We start from the raw sequence: 14,356 nt of genomic DNA, 5'->3' as shown, positions 1-14,356 counted from the left end.
CATATGAGCTTGCAAAATGCCAAAATCACTCGCGGTTCATCAGACTAGAATCCAGAGCTTGTGCTGATACTTCTGACTTATCTATCTGCTTTGCTGTTTGTGCCTGTGTAAATGCAGCAAGACGGTGATTCTGCCCACAAAAACACTGAACCAGACGAACATCCTCGATGGCTAGCCTTTCCCGGCGTGGGCTGTAGGATGACTTCATGCCTGGCACTAATGTCTGTTTGTATTGCAAACATGGAAATGGAATTTGTGCAGACAGCGATGTTCAGAGAATGAGATTCACACATTTAGGCTACACATAGGTTGCAATGAGTGTGAAAAAAATATGCATATGTTTTTCACACTTATTTGTGCACATACACAAAAACATACTGGAGCATCTGAAACTCTTAAAGCCTGTTTACACCAAAGACAATAACTATAAAGATAAAGATATTGCAAAACTATATCTAAAAGAATATCAGATTCCACACCACAACTATATTGATAATGGCACGATAACATTGAAATTCCTTTCAGAATTATTTTTTATAGCTGATGAACTATAAAAATATTGACAGCCAGTCATAATCCATTTAAAGAGTTTGAACATTTCCGTTTTCAGACAACAGAACTGCAAATCATGCTTATAATAAGCAAAATGATATTGTGTGATGGTGTGGAGTTAAGCCCTATTCATACCAAGAACAATTACTATAGTGTTTGCGTCCACACCAATGGATTCTGATTGGCTTTTTATTTTCAGCTGAAAAAAAAAAAGTGATACCAAAGATTTTGTTCCTTTTTGTTGTTATCGCTATATAATATAATCGCTATATAAGCGTGGTGTGAACACCCCTATTCTCATAGAACTAGAATCAATTTGAAAATGTTATCTTTATTGCTAGTTGTTGTTCTTGGTATGAACAGACCATTAGGCTTATATTACATTTTTCTCATTCTAAAAAAGTTCACACACAGTATTCATCACAAAGCAACCACCATACAGTATATTGATTGCCAATTTATCTTTTATTCAGTGTCTCTATCCAAAAGCAACATTTCTAAAGGTTACTGCTCTTGTTCAAACAACATGTCTTTAAGTTGAAGAGTCAACATTAGGACATTTTCAGAGGCTATTCTTAGTTTATGGTGGGCAAATGCATGCAAACTCATTGAAAATATACACAGAACATCATTTCATGGTTCATGGAACAGCCCTGAAATAACAAAAGAAGACACAGTCAACGTGCACACACACTTATGGACAAAACTTACTTTTACATTTTACTTCACTTTACAAACTGTGATGCTGAGTTTATTCAGTTGGGAGAAATCATAAATTAAAACAATGGCCTCTTTGATTATGATATTTGTTAAGGTACAGGCATGCTCATGAAGGAATAACTCATATTTTTGGCAGAAGGATTTCAAACTGATACCACTGACTTTTTTTTTTTTCGGTAGGGAAATATCAGCCACATGACTAATATAAAGAAAATTCAAAACAACAAAATGCCTTAGAATTCAGTCTGTCCAAGTGCACTAATCTCCATATTCTACAAGTAGTTTAAGGTTTATAGAAAGATTGTGTATGATAATATGTAAATCTACATACAACTATTAAGATTAATGAAGACTTAATTAGGTAACAATACTAATTAGCTACTTAAAGCTACTTTTAACAATTAGACCTACAACATTTTAGATATTTGTGTCCCTGGAGCACAAAACCAGTCTTAAGTCGCTGGGGTATATTTGTAGCAATAGCCAAAAATACATTGCATGGGTCAAAATTATTGATTTTTCTTTTATACCAAAAATCATTAGGACATTAAGTAAAGATCATGTTCCATGAAGATATTTTTTAAATTTCCTACTGTAAATGTATCAAAACTTCATTTTTGATTAGTAATATGCATTGATAAGAATTTGATTTGGACAACTTTAAAGGCGATTTTCTCAATATTTAGATTTTTTTGCACCCTCAGATTCCCAGCTTTCATATGCTGTATAAAAGACCCTTATGACTGGTTTTGTGCTCCAGGGTCACATATCCCATCGTTATATTGCAGCTGCCAGCAATGCAAAACTCACAGCGCCACCTTGTGAAATGTAAGTTTATATACTACACACAAACTCTTAGTTCGACACTGAGCACTTCATAAAGCGATTGACTAGAACTTATTTCTAATCAATGAACAACAGAACAAAGGGAAACTACTAATTAATATGAATATACAAAGTAAAAAAAATAAAAAAATCTGAACGAACCTTTACAGTCGTGGCGTTTTTTATATTAAATATTTACATTTAAATTCGAAACACTACTTTTACAAGATCGCAGGCAAGTTTTCCACGTTGTTTCTTAAATGACTGTTTAAACCAAACATCCGATTCTTGTGAAATCCTATTACTAATCAATATTAATATTAAACAACGAATCTGTTACAATCGCTTGCCAACATCCAAATACACAACATGATCTCAGCAGTCACTGTAGTATTTGGCGCCAGAGCTGCGGAACAGAAGCGTTTGTCAAAAGAGATGTGTAAAACAACAAGAGGAAAAAGTGCAAGAGTGAGGTGACATAAGGTCACTTACGGTCACTAAACCCAAGCCTGTTAACTCTCGCCTGAACAGCTACATGAACTACTTCATTAACTACATATAGCCTTTGTCTTTTCTACATTTCATATATCCAGACCTTCATCCACAAGCTTACATTTTCTTACAAAACAAGTCAGTTTGCAATATTTCCTATCCCTGCTTGTTTTAAGTATTGCTACTCATTGCTCCCCCTTTATCTCCATTACAGATCTGCCCATGCACTTCACCAAATATAAACTTCATGATTCTTGGCAGACAGACAGATTTTAGTGGGGAGGAGTCTCATGGTTTAGGCCAGGAGTCAGGACAGACCAAAGGACAAACAGACAAGAGGTGTAGAAAGAGAAAGTGGCTGATAACTGAGAAACAAAGAACCAAAACACCTGACCACCCTCTTTGGAAGCAGAGCATGTAAGTGTCTTTGCATTAGAGGTATAATTTTAGTTGTTTTGAACTGTAGGCCTAAAATATTAAGAGAAATGGAGGAGTATTTCATTCTTTAACAGCAGTAATGCAACACATGACCCACAACGGAGAGCTTGTTTGTCCTTGTGCAAAGGACGAGCTTTATTCAACAAGTCAAAGTAATCTCATCTAAATGTACAGTTTTTCTATTAATGCTACATGTGCATATAGTTTCAAGGGGGTTTAAGATTTCAAATAGCATTCAGCATCGAAGGACAGAACTTTTTGTAAAGGGACAAGATAAGCAACAGGCCACAGCCTGGCTGATATGTGAAACCATCTAAAAATATTTATTATTTGAATTTATTTTAAACAGAAGTATAGCAGGACATCTACGCAACATCTAAAAATTAACAAAATCCTTCTCTTCTAACTGTATAAGGAGGCCATACAAAGTTTACATGGATATAATGGAGATACAGAGTCAGGATTGGTCATTATCTGACCTCAAACTGTGCATCACCTTCACTTTAACTACTGTTCAAACCCACAGTAAATGTGCAGACGGGTGCATGACTTCTCTTTCTGCCATGCTTCAGTTGTCACCTCGACTCTTGCTGTTGTTTCACTATTTAAGTTTGTGTTGACATATAACACTGAGACTTACACAGCTGACATTTCACGGGTTTGTGAACAAGTAGAAAGTTGTTACATTTGACTTTTGGACAATTTCTCTTGCATAAAAGAATCTTTATTACTTTTCAGTTGTAATATTTGGACTGTTTTATACTATATTCAAACAGTTTTAGAAATAAATACTATTATTCATTGAAGGATGCATTACATTTATCAAAAGTGACAGTAAAGACATTTATAATGTTACAGATGATTTCTATTTCACATAAATGTTGTTCTTTCTATTCATCAAAAAGTCCTGAAAAAAAGTATCACGGTTTCTACAAAAATATTAAGCAGCACAACTGTTTCTTAAGCACCAAGTCAGAATATTAGAATGATTTCCAAAGATCATGTGACACTGAAGACTGGAGTAATGATGCTGATAATTCAGCTCTGCCATCACAGGAATAGGCTACATTTTGTATTATTACATTGTAATATTTGACAATATTATAAATATTTATTTATTTGTAAACAAATAAATGCAGCTTTGGTGAACACAAGACAAATTAAGACAAAAAATATTACAGATTTATAATCTTAAGTATAAAATTGATAATATTAATTGTTGCTTACTGTCTGTGCTTCAGAGATGGCGATGTCTCCCACTGCTATGGTGGCCCGCCGGGCTCTTGCTGCTGCATCACAAGGGAGCCATGAAGGAGGAGGTTTGAGATGTTTTTTTTAGGGTAGGCTAGATGAAACAGGGCAAAATAAGCAGATGCTATCCTGTATGGATAGGCAAGTTCTCATAAACCATTATAGAATATTACTTTATTACCTCAGGTTTATAGTGTAAGCAAACAGTTTCAGTGAATTAATGGCTTCACGTGTCTCAAAAATCAAGAATGTCAAAAAAATTTAATGATTTTCAGGTTATTTACATATTCATACAGTAAGAAAGAAATTTATGCACATAATCAATGAGTCTAATAATAGATGTACTAATGATTTATATCATACGCAGCAAGGACCTGGAAGATCCTGTCCTTCGTATTAGCCCTGCCCGGTGTGGGTGTCTGCATGGCAAACGTTTACATGAAGATGCAGGCCCATTCTCATGATCACCCAGAGTTTGTGCCATACCCACACCTCCGTATTCGAACCAAGGTGCCTATATTCTTAGGTTTTTCAGCCAAAGTATGCATGATGTCGACTTCTCTCCGATTCCTCTACAGACATAGAAGAAAATGTTGATGCCTTCACTTTGTAAAGCATCCTAACAAAATTGGACATGACATGAATCATTTTCAAATAGCATTGCCTTTCTTTCACAGCCATGGCCATGGGGTGATGGGAATCACTCCCTCTTCCACAACTCTCATACGAACGCTCTGCCCACTGGTTACGAGGGACCTCACCACTGAGCAGGATGCTCCCCTGCGGTCTCAACTGTCCAATCAGATGCCAATCAATACTAATGGACAAGCTTCTAACATTTTAACAGAAATAAACAATTTTCACATTAATTTTGTGTGTGTGGCTGATTAAGAAAGGTCCCAAACAATACATGGTTAAGACTATTATAAGCATTTATTTAATTCTATTTAGAATTGACTAAATTTGCCAAATAAAAAGTCCAGGACTGAACGAAGACCAAAAAAAAAAAAACCAAGAAATTGCTAAAAATGAGGCACAAATTCTAGAAGAAAAAGTAGACAACATTAATGCAGAGCTCATTTATTGAGAACCATCCTCTGCTCATCCAATTTCTCATATATATACAAAAAAAAAAAAAGATGGCACTCCAACGAACATCAGATAATCCAGACTTCTATAAATGAATAAAGTGGCATATTCAAAAAGAAAAATATAGCTAACAAACAGCTTTCTCCTTGACATATTATTCACATAACATACTGTACAAAATCATGTACAAAATCTGGATGCACTGTGATTACCATGGAATCAGCATTAAACCCTTTTTTACAAAAAAAGATGAATAAATGAAGTTAAGCAAAAAAAAAAAAAAAACTTCAAAACAATTTTTTTTTTAAATTCTACTCCATATACAAACACATCTTGGGAAAAAAAACGTGCACATGAAAATAGTAGGAATTAGAATGTTCTAAAGTATTTTTCAAAATATTTTTGCTAACTGAAGTTTAATGAAAATCTTGACATCCCAATCATCCCAAAAATGAAGTATTTCCCATTCCCTTTCTGTGTATTGCATGTGCATTAAAGCAGCTATTAAATTTGTTTACACCAACAATTCATTACATTCATTTCACTATCCACTACTGTTTGCCCTTTAGCTGAGGGCTGTTTTGATGAGGTTTAAGATGTCCTGCCTCATCCCTTCAGCGCAGTCCACGTCTTGAGCCAAACGCAGGAAGCAGTCTGTGGAGAGGGAGGGGTGAAGGGGAGCAGGATGGAGCCCCTGAGGCCGCATCAGTATGGACAGACAGGCCTGGCCCAGTTGCAGGTAAGAGTAACGCTGTGAGAACCAGTACACTTGAGGCAGCAGAGACCTCAGCCAAGCTGCCTCAGTGTCAGAAGATGACGGAACCTGTTTGGAGGATTTAGAATGTTGTTTGGAACACTTTGACACTTCAGTTTTAGTCAACAGTGGTGATCCTTCAGCACCCTTGCAAACTGGCCCTGCATCCATTCTCTCTTTCGAACAGCAACGTTTGGTCAGGCTCCTTATGACAGAGTAGAGAAGTTCTACACTTAGGTCCTCAGCTGACCGTTGTAAACTAGGTACTAAAAACCTACAAGCCCCAATCATCACTTCAGCCAGTGGGGTTTTCTGAAATTCCTTCTCCTCTGCCAAGCAGGATCCAACCTCGTCCTGTGGTCTAAGCAGCCCATGAGAGGCTAGAGAGGACAAAACAAGACAATTTGCTTCTTGCTTTGACATCTGGTCTTTGTTTCCGTCAGTCAAACGGCAGCCGTGTAAGTAGTGGAGAACTGGTAAAAGCATCCCACTGTTTACATCCTTGATCCGGATGGCCTCGTCTTTAGCTTGCTGGGCCTCCCCAAATCCTCCCATCAAAAGGGCTCTAAAATACTCAGACCCAACATCTTTGGCTCCCTCTTCCCCAGTGACAGCCTCGTGATTGGCTAGTAGAAGGGTTCCATCATCCAGGAGGAAAGTTAGGTCATAAGTTGCCTTCAAGTAGGGACATGACTGGTTTAGTTGCGGTTGGGATTTATTATCCAGAACTTGTGTTGTCTCTGTTCTGGTCTGGCAATCTATGCTACAATTCTTTCTGTCCTCCTTGGAACCTGACAGCAGACTGGAGAGGCAGCCAATCAGAAGAGAGACGTACAGGGATTTAAATCTCAAAGAGGACGGTTGTTCAAGAGGATGCAACCAGCCAGCAAGAAATGCCCAACATTTGTCAGATTGTCCATCATCATCTCTGTGACAGCCAATCAGTTCAAGAGCTGCTGCCAGCCCTCCACTATCCAAAAGCAGCTTCTTCAAAAGAACTCTGTTGCTGCAGAGGAAAAAACAAAGAAGGTGATCAAATCAACTACATGGGTCAAGAGTGACATTCATTTTTTTGTTCTATTAATTTATTTTAAAAAGACATTAAAAACACAGTTCTTAAATATTAAAATTCACTAAAGTATTTTTTGGGGGATGGCTCAATTTGGCCTTTTTATGTCAAATTTATAAGTCAAAACAAGTCAAGCTCAGTTAAGGTTGGTGCAGCGCCCAAAAAACTTGACAGAGATACTCTAAGCAACAAGGTTGTTAATTAATGGTGTAGCTTTTATTGCCATCGGCCCACATTAATACAACTTAAAAAAAATAAAAATTCTGCTCAACAGCAGAATTCATGGTGGTACGACTATGATTGCGCAAAGAAATCTCCACCAATCTAATAAACAAAACCAGCAAATCACACCAAATGTACACTTTAGCACCCACCCCCTCCCATGACAAAGGACTTACAAAGAATCATGTCACAAAGAATGTGTGCGCATATGCGCATAATTTGCAACAAACGTAAAAATATATTGTTTTGATATACACGATCAATATCTTTAAATCAATAGTTTTATATTTCGCCATCAATTTTAGTTTGACTACGGTGTTCGCAGTGCTCAATGGTTTGTACTTTATTTTGCTTATTAAAGCTGTTAGGTACAGAATAAAACGTACCTCTATCTTTTTGTCTGATTTTCAAACACTTTTTGCATCAAAAGAATATCTGTAAGTTTAATTGGTTTGGTCAAAGATTTTTCTTAAACTACAAAAACAACATATAGGTTACTTTCCTATGAACTTGACACATGGTTTAAAATAGGTTTTTTGTATTATTCGCTAACACTCTCATTTGTCATTGACCCACATATTTTAGGCTAAAACCATTAGAAATAAAGTTAATCATACCTGTTAATCAGAGGCAGAGAAAGGACACAGTACAGCTTGTCAGATTCAGAGCCTGACAGCATGATATGTGTAAGAACTCCAGTGCCAAATCCAGACTCGCTCTGAACCCTCAGATTACTGAGCAGACTCAAACCTGAGGAGCCAGAAACATTTTAGCTTTGAATAAACAGCAGTCTTAGATATAATATGCTTCAATATTTATATTAATAAACTCACAAACCTAGTTGTGTGATTTTGCCTTTGACTTTCTCTGATTGCCTGTCCGTTACTCCTTTGTATCTCCCAATCTCCTCTCCTCTCACACACAGTCTCTGTTTGATCAGAGCCACGGCTCCAGTTCTGACCAATGCCTGGAAGCAGTTTGGGTTGCAGCTGAGGCGCCCCAGCATCCGAAAGCATCGCCCGCTGGGGTCACGGTGTTGGGTGAGGTAATACAACAGCCCCGAGAAAACGTTTGTGTTGATGAGCGCTGTGCTGGGGTCTGAGGCATGGGAGAAGCGCGACAAGAGCAGAAGAATGGGGGATTCTGGGGCCCAGGCCTCAGGGTGATAAGGATGATGGTAGACTGGGGTTTTTGACATCACAGGGGGGCTGTCCAGCATGACCACACTACAGCGAGAGGAGGATGAAGAGGCACGGAGCCTCTTTCTGGGAGGAGAGGAGATTTGGAGGGGAGATGAGGAAGGTTGTGTCACTGAAGGTGGTGGCTCAGATTGAGGGGAGGAGGCACAGGAGGGCTGTGAAGAGGAAGGCGACCCTGGTACATTTCGAGGAGATATTGGAATGGAGGAGGAGGAGGAAGAGGAGAGCCGGATGGGTTTGGCACGGGTGGAGGGAGAAAAGTGGGGTGGACGCAATGTTGAGCTTTGCGAGATCTCAGAGCAAGGTGACGATGAGATGGAGGATTGAGGGCTGCTACTAAAGACTTCACTTCCACATGGGGATTCAGTCAGCTCACCCTCAGATGAGATCAGACCCTCAGAAACCAGCCATGACCTGGAGGAAGGCACACAGACAAAACTGAGCAACACACAATCAATTTTTCCACAAAACATGTAGATCAGTGTGGTTTACACATCAAATTACAAAGGCTCACAATTAAATTATGATTGGCATGTTCATATTTCCAAAACGTACTCTCTGATTTTGGTAATCTTTTAAATGAAATTACTGAGAAAAAAGGCAATTTATGAAGGGTCATGACAATGACTAGGCCTAATTGTTTTAAATTAAACCATTTTGTTTATGTGCGGCAAGAAATCAATAACACAGCAAGATATTGATGCACAAACAATGTTTTTAGAAGATATGCTATAATCTAAAAAATTAATGTCAGGTTCACACAACAAGGACAGTTTTAAAACTTATTGATAAATGGTCAAACATGTTTAAATTTTTGAATGTTTGGTTTAATTTTCTAAGCAATGAAAACATTTAACATTTTGTTGACTAAAATTAGATCATAAAATTGACTAAACTTAATGAAATGTAAGGCAAAACTAAAAACTCTAAAGAAAAAAAAAAGTGTATAATTTAACCCTGCATATCATATTACTGATCAGTGCTGTGTTAGTCTGCCAAGTGTGAAAATATGTACAGGATTTTTTCATGATTATTTTTATGTTCTGCTTTCGGTAAGACTATGAATAGCTAACCTAAGGCTGAGGAAGCTGGAAGATCCTGACGTCTGGTCTTTGCTCACATCCTCCCTCTTGTTCCCTTCAAGGGCTGAGAAGTCAAATGAGTCAAAACATGAGGTCATCAGTTCAGAGCATGAAGAATTAGAGGACAGGCTAGCGTCCATCTTTCCTGCAGTCGGTTCTTCTCCGTGAGCAAGCTCAACCAACCGCTTGATCAGCAGCGGCACCAGCCCGAGCTCCTGCAGCTGTTCAAGAGCAGATTCATCGTAGACAAAGTCCACACAAGCTAGAACGGCGAAACGCGTGAGCGGATGGTTTTGATGGACGGATAAAAAGCTGATCAACACCTCCAGTCCCCCGCTTTCCTTTACTTTTGCCCTGTTCACAGCCTCTCTACAGCAGAGGCACAGGGCCTTGAAGAACACACCCGACTTTAGAGGATCTTTCTTCACTTCCTCTATGAACTTCTGAATGACTCCCAACGAACCGACCAGCGGCCTCAGGCAGCCTTGAGAGCACAAGTTAGCCAGAGTCTTCAAAGCTAGCTCTTCCAAAGGCCGACCACCTTCTCCTGAGGCGAGGACCCCAAGCTGAGTCAATGCCCCGGACCTGGACATCTCCCTGGCACACTCTGCACTGCAACCTCTGGTGAGCTCATGAATGGCACGAAGGGACGCGCGTTGCAGACCTAAAGGGTACTCTGGAGCAATGAACAACACGAGAGATGGAAGAGCGCCTTGTGAAAGCATCAGAAGCCGGTTGGCAGGTGTGTCAGAAAGGTAGACAAGAGCTCGGGCAGCAGACTGGACACATTCCACCTTAGGAGCACAGAGTTCAGGGGCTGGAGTCAGTGAAGGAGAGGATGGAGGTGGAGAGAGAGACAAGCAGATCAGGAGAAGTGGAACGCCACCTGAGCGAGAGAGACAGAAATATAATGATTTTAAGGCTCAGAGCGCTTTACAGCCTGTGACTGTATTTAATGGAGGAGAAACATAATTATTATTATTATTATTATATTACTTTAAAAATATGAAACACTGGGACAAACCTGCAGTGTGGACCTCAGCAGAACCCTCTGGGTCCATCGCGAGATTTCCCAAAGCTCGTGCTGCTCGATTTTGCACCGTCTCCACAGAGACATTTCTCTTGAGGACATCCACTACAAATATGAAAGGTCATATGAAAGATCATGACTATTTATGCAAATATGCAGCATTTTTTGTAGTGATGCCATAGAAAGAACATGTTGGTTCCCCCATTAAAAAACTTCAGTGAAAAGTATTCAAAAGAACCAGTTTTGCTTAGTGTAAAGAATATTTAAATACTCTAAAGAAACTTTTCTTCTATGAAGAACCATTTGCGCAATTAAATGTTTCCATGGACGTTAAAGGTTCTTCATGAAACCATAGATGTCAATGAAAAAACTAATTTTAAAGATTTAATTTTTTGATGTGATCTCATGTGAGTGATAGGTTGCTGGGGGTCCTCAGAAAATAAATTGTCATTGCAAGGGGGAGGGAAGTTATTTTGATTAAAGATTACTAGGACACATGCATTTATGACTTATGATGGATAAATAATAACGACATGCTCTGATAAATCATTTATAATAATGACTGCAATATTCCAAAAATAATAAGTCAATTCTGTAATGACTTTAAGATGTTACTGAGTATAAAAATATATTTAAAAAAAAGTTGAAAACAAAAAATCTGGATGCATCTGATCTTAACAACTACAGACCCATTACAAAATTGCCAGTCTTATACAAAGTATTGGAGAGAGCTGTTTTAAATCAGTTTTCCCCTTACTTAATTGGGAAAAATATATTGGATCCTTTTCAATCTGGTATTAGATCGAAGAATAGCACTGAATCAGCCTTGTCAAGAGTGGTTAACGACTTGTTACTATTTGTGGATTCTGGAAATTGTGCAGATTTGGTATTGTTGGATTTAAGTGCAGCGTTTGATACAGTGGATCATTGCATGCTTTTAAATAGGCTAAAAACCGAGGTTGGTATCTGTGATTCAGCCTTAGAGTGGTTTGAGTCCTATTTTACTGAGAGGAGGTTCTCTGTGGAGATCCTGTGGAGTTCTCTGAGGTCAGTTTTATTCATTGCCTGCTTCTGTTATGGGTGGCGTGCCGCAGGGCTCCATATTGGGCCCAATCTTACTTGCCTTATACATTCTCCCTCTTTGTTACATTTTTAAATTTCACAAGGTTCCATATCACATTTATCCAGTTGTACATGTCAATACAACCTGGGTCAAAGTCCTTATCTGATTTGCTAGCTTGGGTAAATGACATCAAAAGTTGGATGGGAGATTATTTTCTTTAGCTGAATGAAAACAAGACTGAAGTCATTCTATTGCTCCCTCTATTTTGGTAGACAGCCTGACCTCTATTTGCAAGCAAATATACACACTCATGTAAAGAACCTGGATGTTGTTTTTGATTAAGAGTTCAAATTCGACAAGCAAATAAACTCTGTTGTCAGAGCCAGTTTTTTCCAGCTTAGGGATTTATGAAAACTGAAATATTTTCTATTTTTTATTGATCTAGATACAGTCATTCATGCCTTCATTTCAACAAGGCTTGATTATTGCAATGCTTTATATGCTGGTGCCAACCAGTTTTCCCTTTCACATTTGCAGCTGGTTCAAAATGCTGCAGCTCGCTTCTTAATGGGGAAGAAAAAGAGTGAGCATATCACCCCTATTTTAGCACTTCTACATTGGCTCCCAGTTAAATTCAGAATTTATAACAAGGTTTTGACTTTTGTATTAAAAGCCTTGCACAGTCTGGCTTCTGTTTACATCTTAGACCTTATTTGTACATACTCCACCCAAAGATCTCATAGATCATCCTCTGAGAAACTATTAACCGTCCCATTGTCCTGCTTGAAATCTAAAGGTGACAGAGCATTTTTTTCTGTATTATCCCCTAAGCTGTGGAATTCACTACCTCAATCTGTTAGGTTATCCTCCTCTTTATCGGCATTTAAATCATCTTTGAAAATGTATCTCTTTTCTCAGGCCTTCTTTGGGAGTTAAATGCTTAGTCTTGATTTTTATTCGATTTTATGGATTAAGTTGCTGATTGAATTCTCTAAACTCTGTATTTTTTGTATGACTGTCATCTTTTTGTGTTATTGTGAAGCACCTTGGTCAGCATTTATATTGTTTTAAGGTGCTATAAAAATAACCTTGACAACCATGTCAGATGTCAGTATGAACAGGGTATAAAAAATTAACAGATCTTTATGAAGCCTTCAAGTGACTTACCAACAACAGATATGCCATCAAGCTTTCTTACCTATGAGAAGAATAACAATAATAAAAAAGCATTAATCATACAGAAAAAAATGAAAGCTACATATATGTAATCAACGCAAGCTATACATTACAGCAGCATCTTTCTTACTTCTAGTCTGGTCTGTTTTTCAGTGCAGCAGTTGGCCAGGATGCTAAGTGCCAGGTCCAAAAACTTTCTGGAGCTTTCTGGTCGCCTGAGGAGATCCAGCAAAGGAGGGAGTCCTCCTCGTGATTGGTATCGGGCTATCCTGCCACCACCTCCTTTAATGTGCTGCATCCGAATGGCCACCAGTGCCCTCCACTGACCAGCTTTGAGTCTCTTGTCTGCATCCCTGGCTTTGTCACCTCCAGTGACGATCTTATTTTCTGCTCCTGACAGTCCACTGCTGTAACTGTCTGCTAATGTGCGTGTTTTGGAGAGCTGAGCCAAACACCAAGTCAGAGAGGATTCTGGGAGAGTGGCGAATGCCTCTGAGGTGCTGTTCAAACCTTTTGAATCTCGTTTAACTCCATGTTCTGAAGGTGTAGACATGATGAACCAGGAGTCCAGAAGCACCTCCCCACCACCACCCCCTGTTTTGTAATTTAATTATTTTATCTTCCTAATAACGTAAGGTAGAACAATATTTCAGTGGCTTTAAATAACTTAGCAACAAACACTTATCAAGAATTAAAAGAAAACAAAAAATAAATCAATAAAAGAACACCGGAATCAATACAAAATGACCCTATGATTGACACATTCCATTCATAGAGAAACAAGCATTTGAAAAACTACAACACATTCCATTCCATTCACAGAGAAACAAGCATTCGAAAAACTACAACTACCATGTTCATCAATTAAAGCAAGCCCAGAGCAATGACTTCTGGGAAATGAAGTCTTTTAACCAATGCGACATATTTCATTACGGCCTACAGTGGGAGGTAGGCCACAAAAAATAAAATCCTTGACAGTGCTGCCTGAGAGTACTCTATTTGGGTGTATTTTGATGTTTCGATGAAGAGTGAGAAGGCTTCGTTAACTTTTCATCTTACTCACGTCAAATTTCCTACGCGCTACAAAGCGCAATCGCCTCAGATTTTCACTGGCGCCATCTTTAGTAGAGCGACAAACAGGAGGGGCTCTCAGAAAGGGAGGGGTATTCGTAAACTCGATCTCTATAACGCTTATGGGAGTTGTAGTTTCTGGATAGCTCAATTATTGACTTATTTAATACTTAAGATAACGACACATTAAAAACGGTATAAAATAATGTATGCAGATATTTATTTTGCCATAATGAAGAAAACAGCCTGTGCATTTCGACGATCTACCTTTCACGCGATACGCTTGTAAAAACAATGGCAAGCATTTCCCACAATCCCCTCTT

General features: G+C 38.5%; 2 protein-coding genes across 2 annotated transcripts; one reads left to right on the top strand and one right to left on the bottom strand.

The window, feature by feature from the left end:
* The first annotated feature begins 2,866 nt into the window (after positions 1 to 2,866).
* On the top strand, positions 2,867 to 5,141 carry LOC306860386 (cytochrome c oxidase subunit 6A, mitochondrial). Its single transcript, XM_079402057.1, has 4 exons — positions 2,867 to 3,006; positions 4,269 to 4,346; positions 4,646 to 4,788; positions 4,956 to 5,141. Exons 2-4 carry the CDS (start codon positions 4,271 to 4,273, stop codon positions 5,043 to 5,045), a joined length of 309 nt encoding a protein of 102 aa, XP_079258183.1. The 5' UTR covers positions 2,867 to 3,006; positions 4,269 to 4,270; the 3' UTR covers positions 5,046 to 5,141.
* A 203-nt stretch (positions 5,142 to 5,344) lies between these two features.
* On the bottom strand, positions 5,345 to 14,105 carry LOC306860378 (armadillo repeat-containing protein 5-like). The gene is made up of 8 exons (XM_079402047.1): positions 14,026 to 14,105; positions 13,093 to 13,585; positions 12,954 to 12,984; positions 10,718 to 10,828; positions 9,685 to 10,579; positions 8,250 to 9,025; positions 8,030 to 8,162; positions 5,345 to 7,127 (listed from the first exon to the last, which is right to left on the bottom strand). The coding sequence occupies exons 2-8, from the start codon at positions 13,513 to 13,515 to the stop codon at positions 5,933 to 5,935; spliced, it is 3,564 nt and encodes a 1,187-aa protein (XP_079258173.1). The 5' UTR covers positions 13,516 to 13,585; positions 14,026 to 14,105; the 3' UTR covers positions 5,345 to 5,932.
* Between the last annotated feature and the right edge of the window lie 251 nt (positions 14,106 to 14,356).

Source organism: Barbus barbus, assembly GCF_936440315.1.
Source record: "Barbus barbus genome assembly, chromosome: 4".
NCBI classification, from domain to species: domain Eukaryota; kingdom Metazoa; phylum Chordata; class Actinopteri; order Cypriniformes; family Cyprinidae; genus Barbus; species Barbus barbus.
Note: the sequence above shows the minus strand (reverse complement) of the source record. Positions and strands in the feature narration are given on the sequence as shown.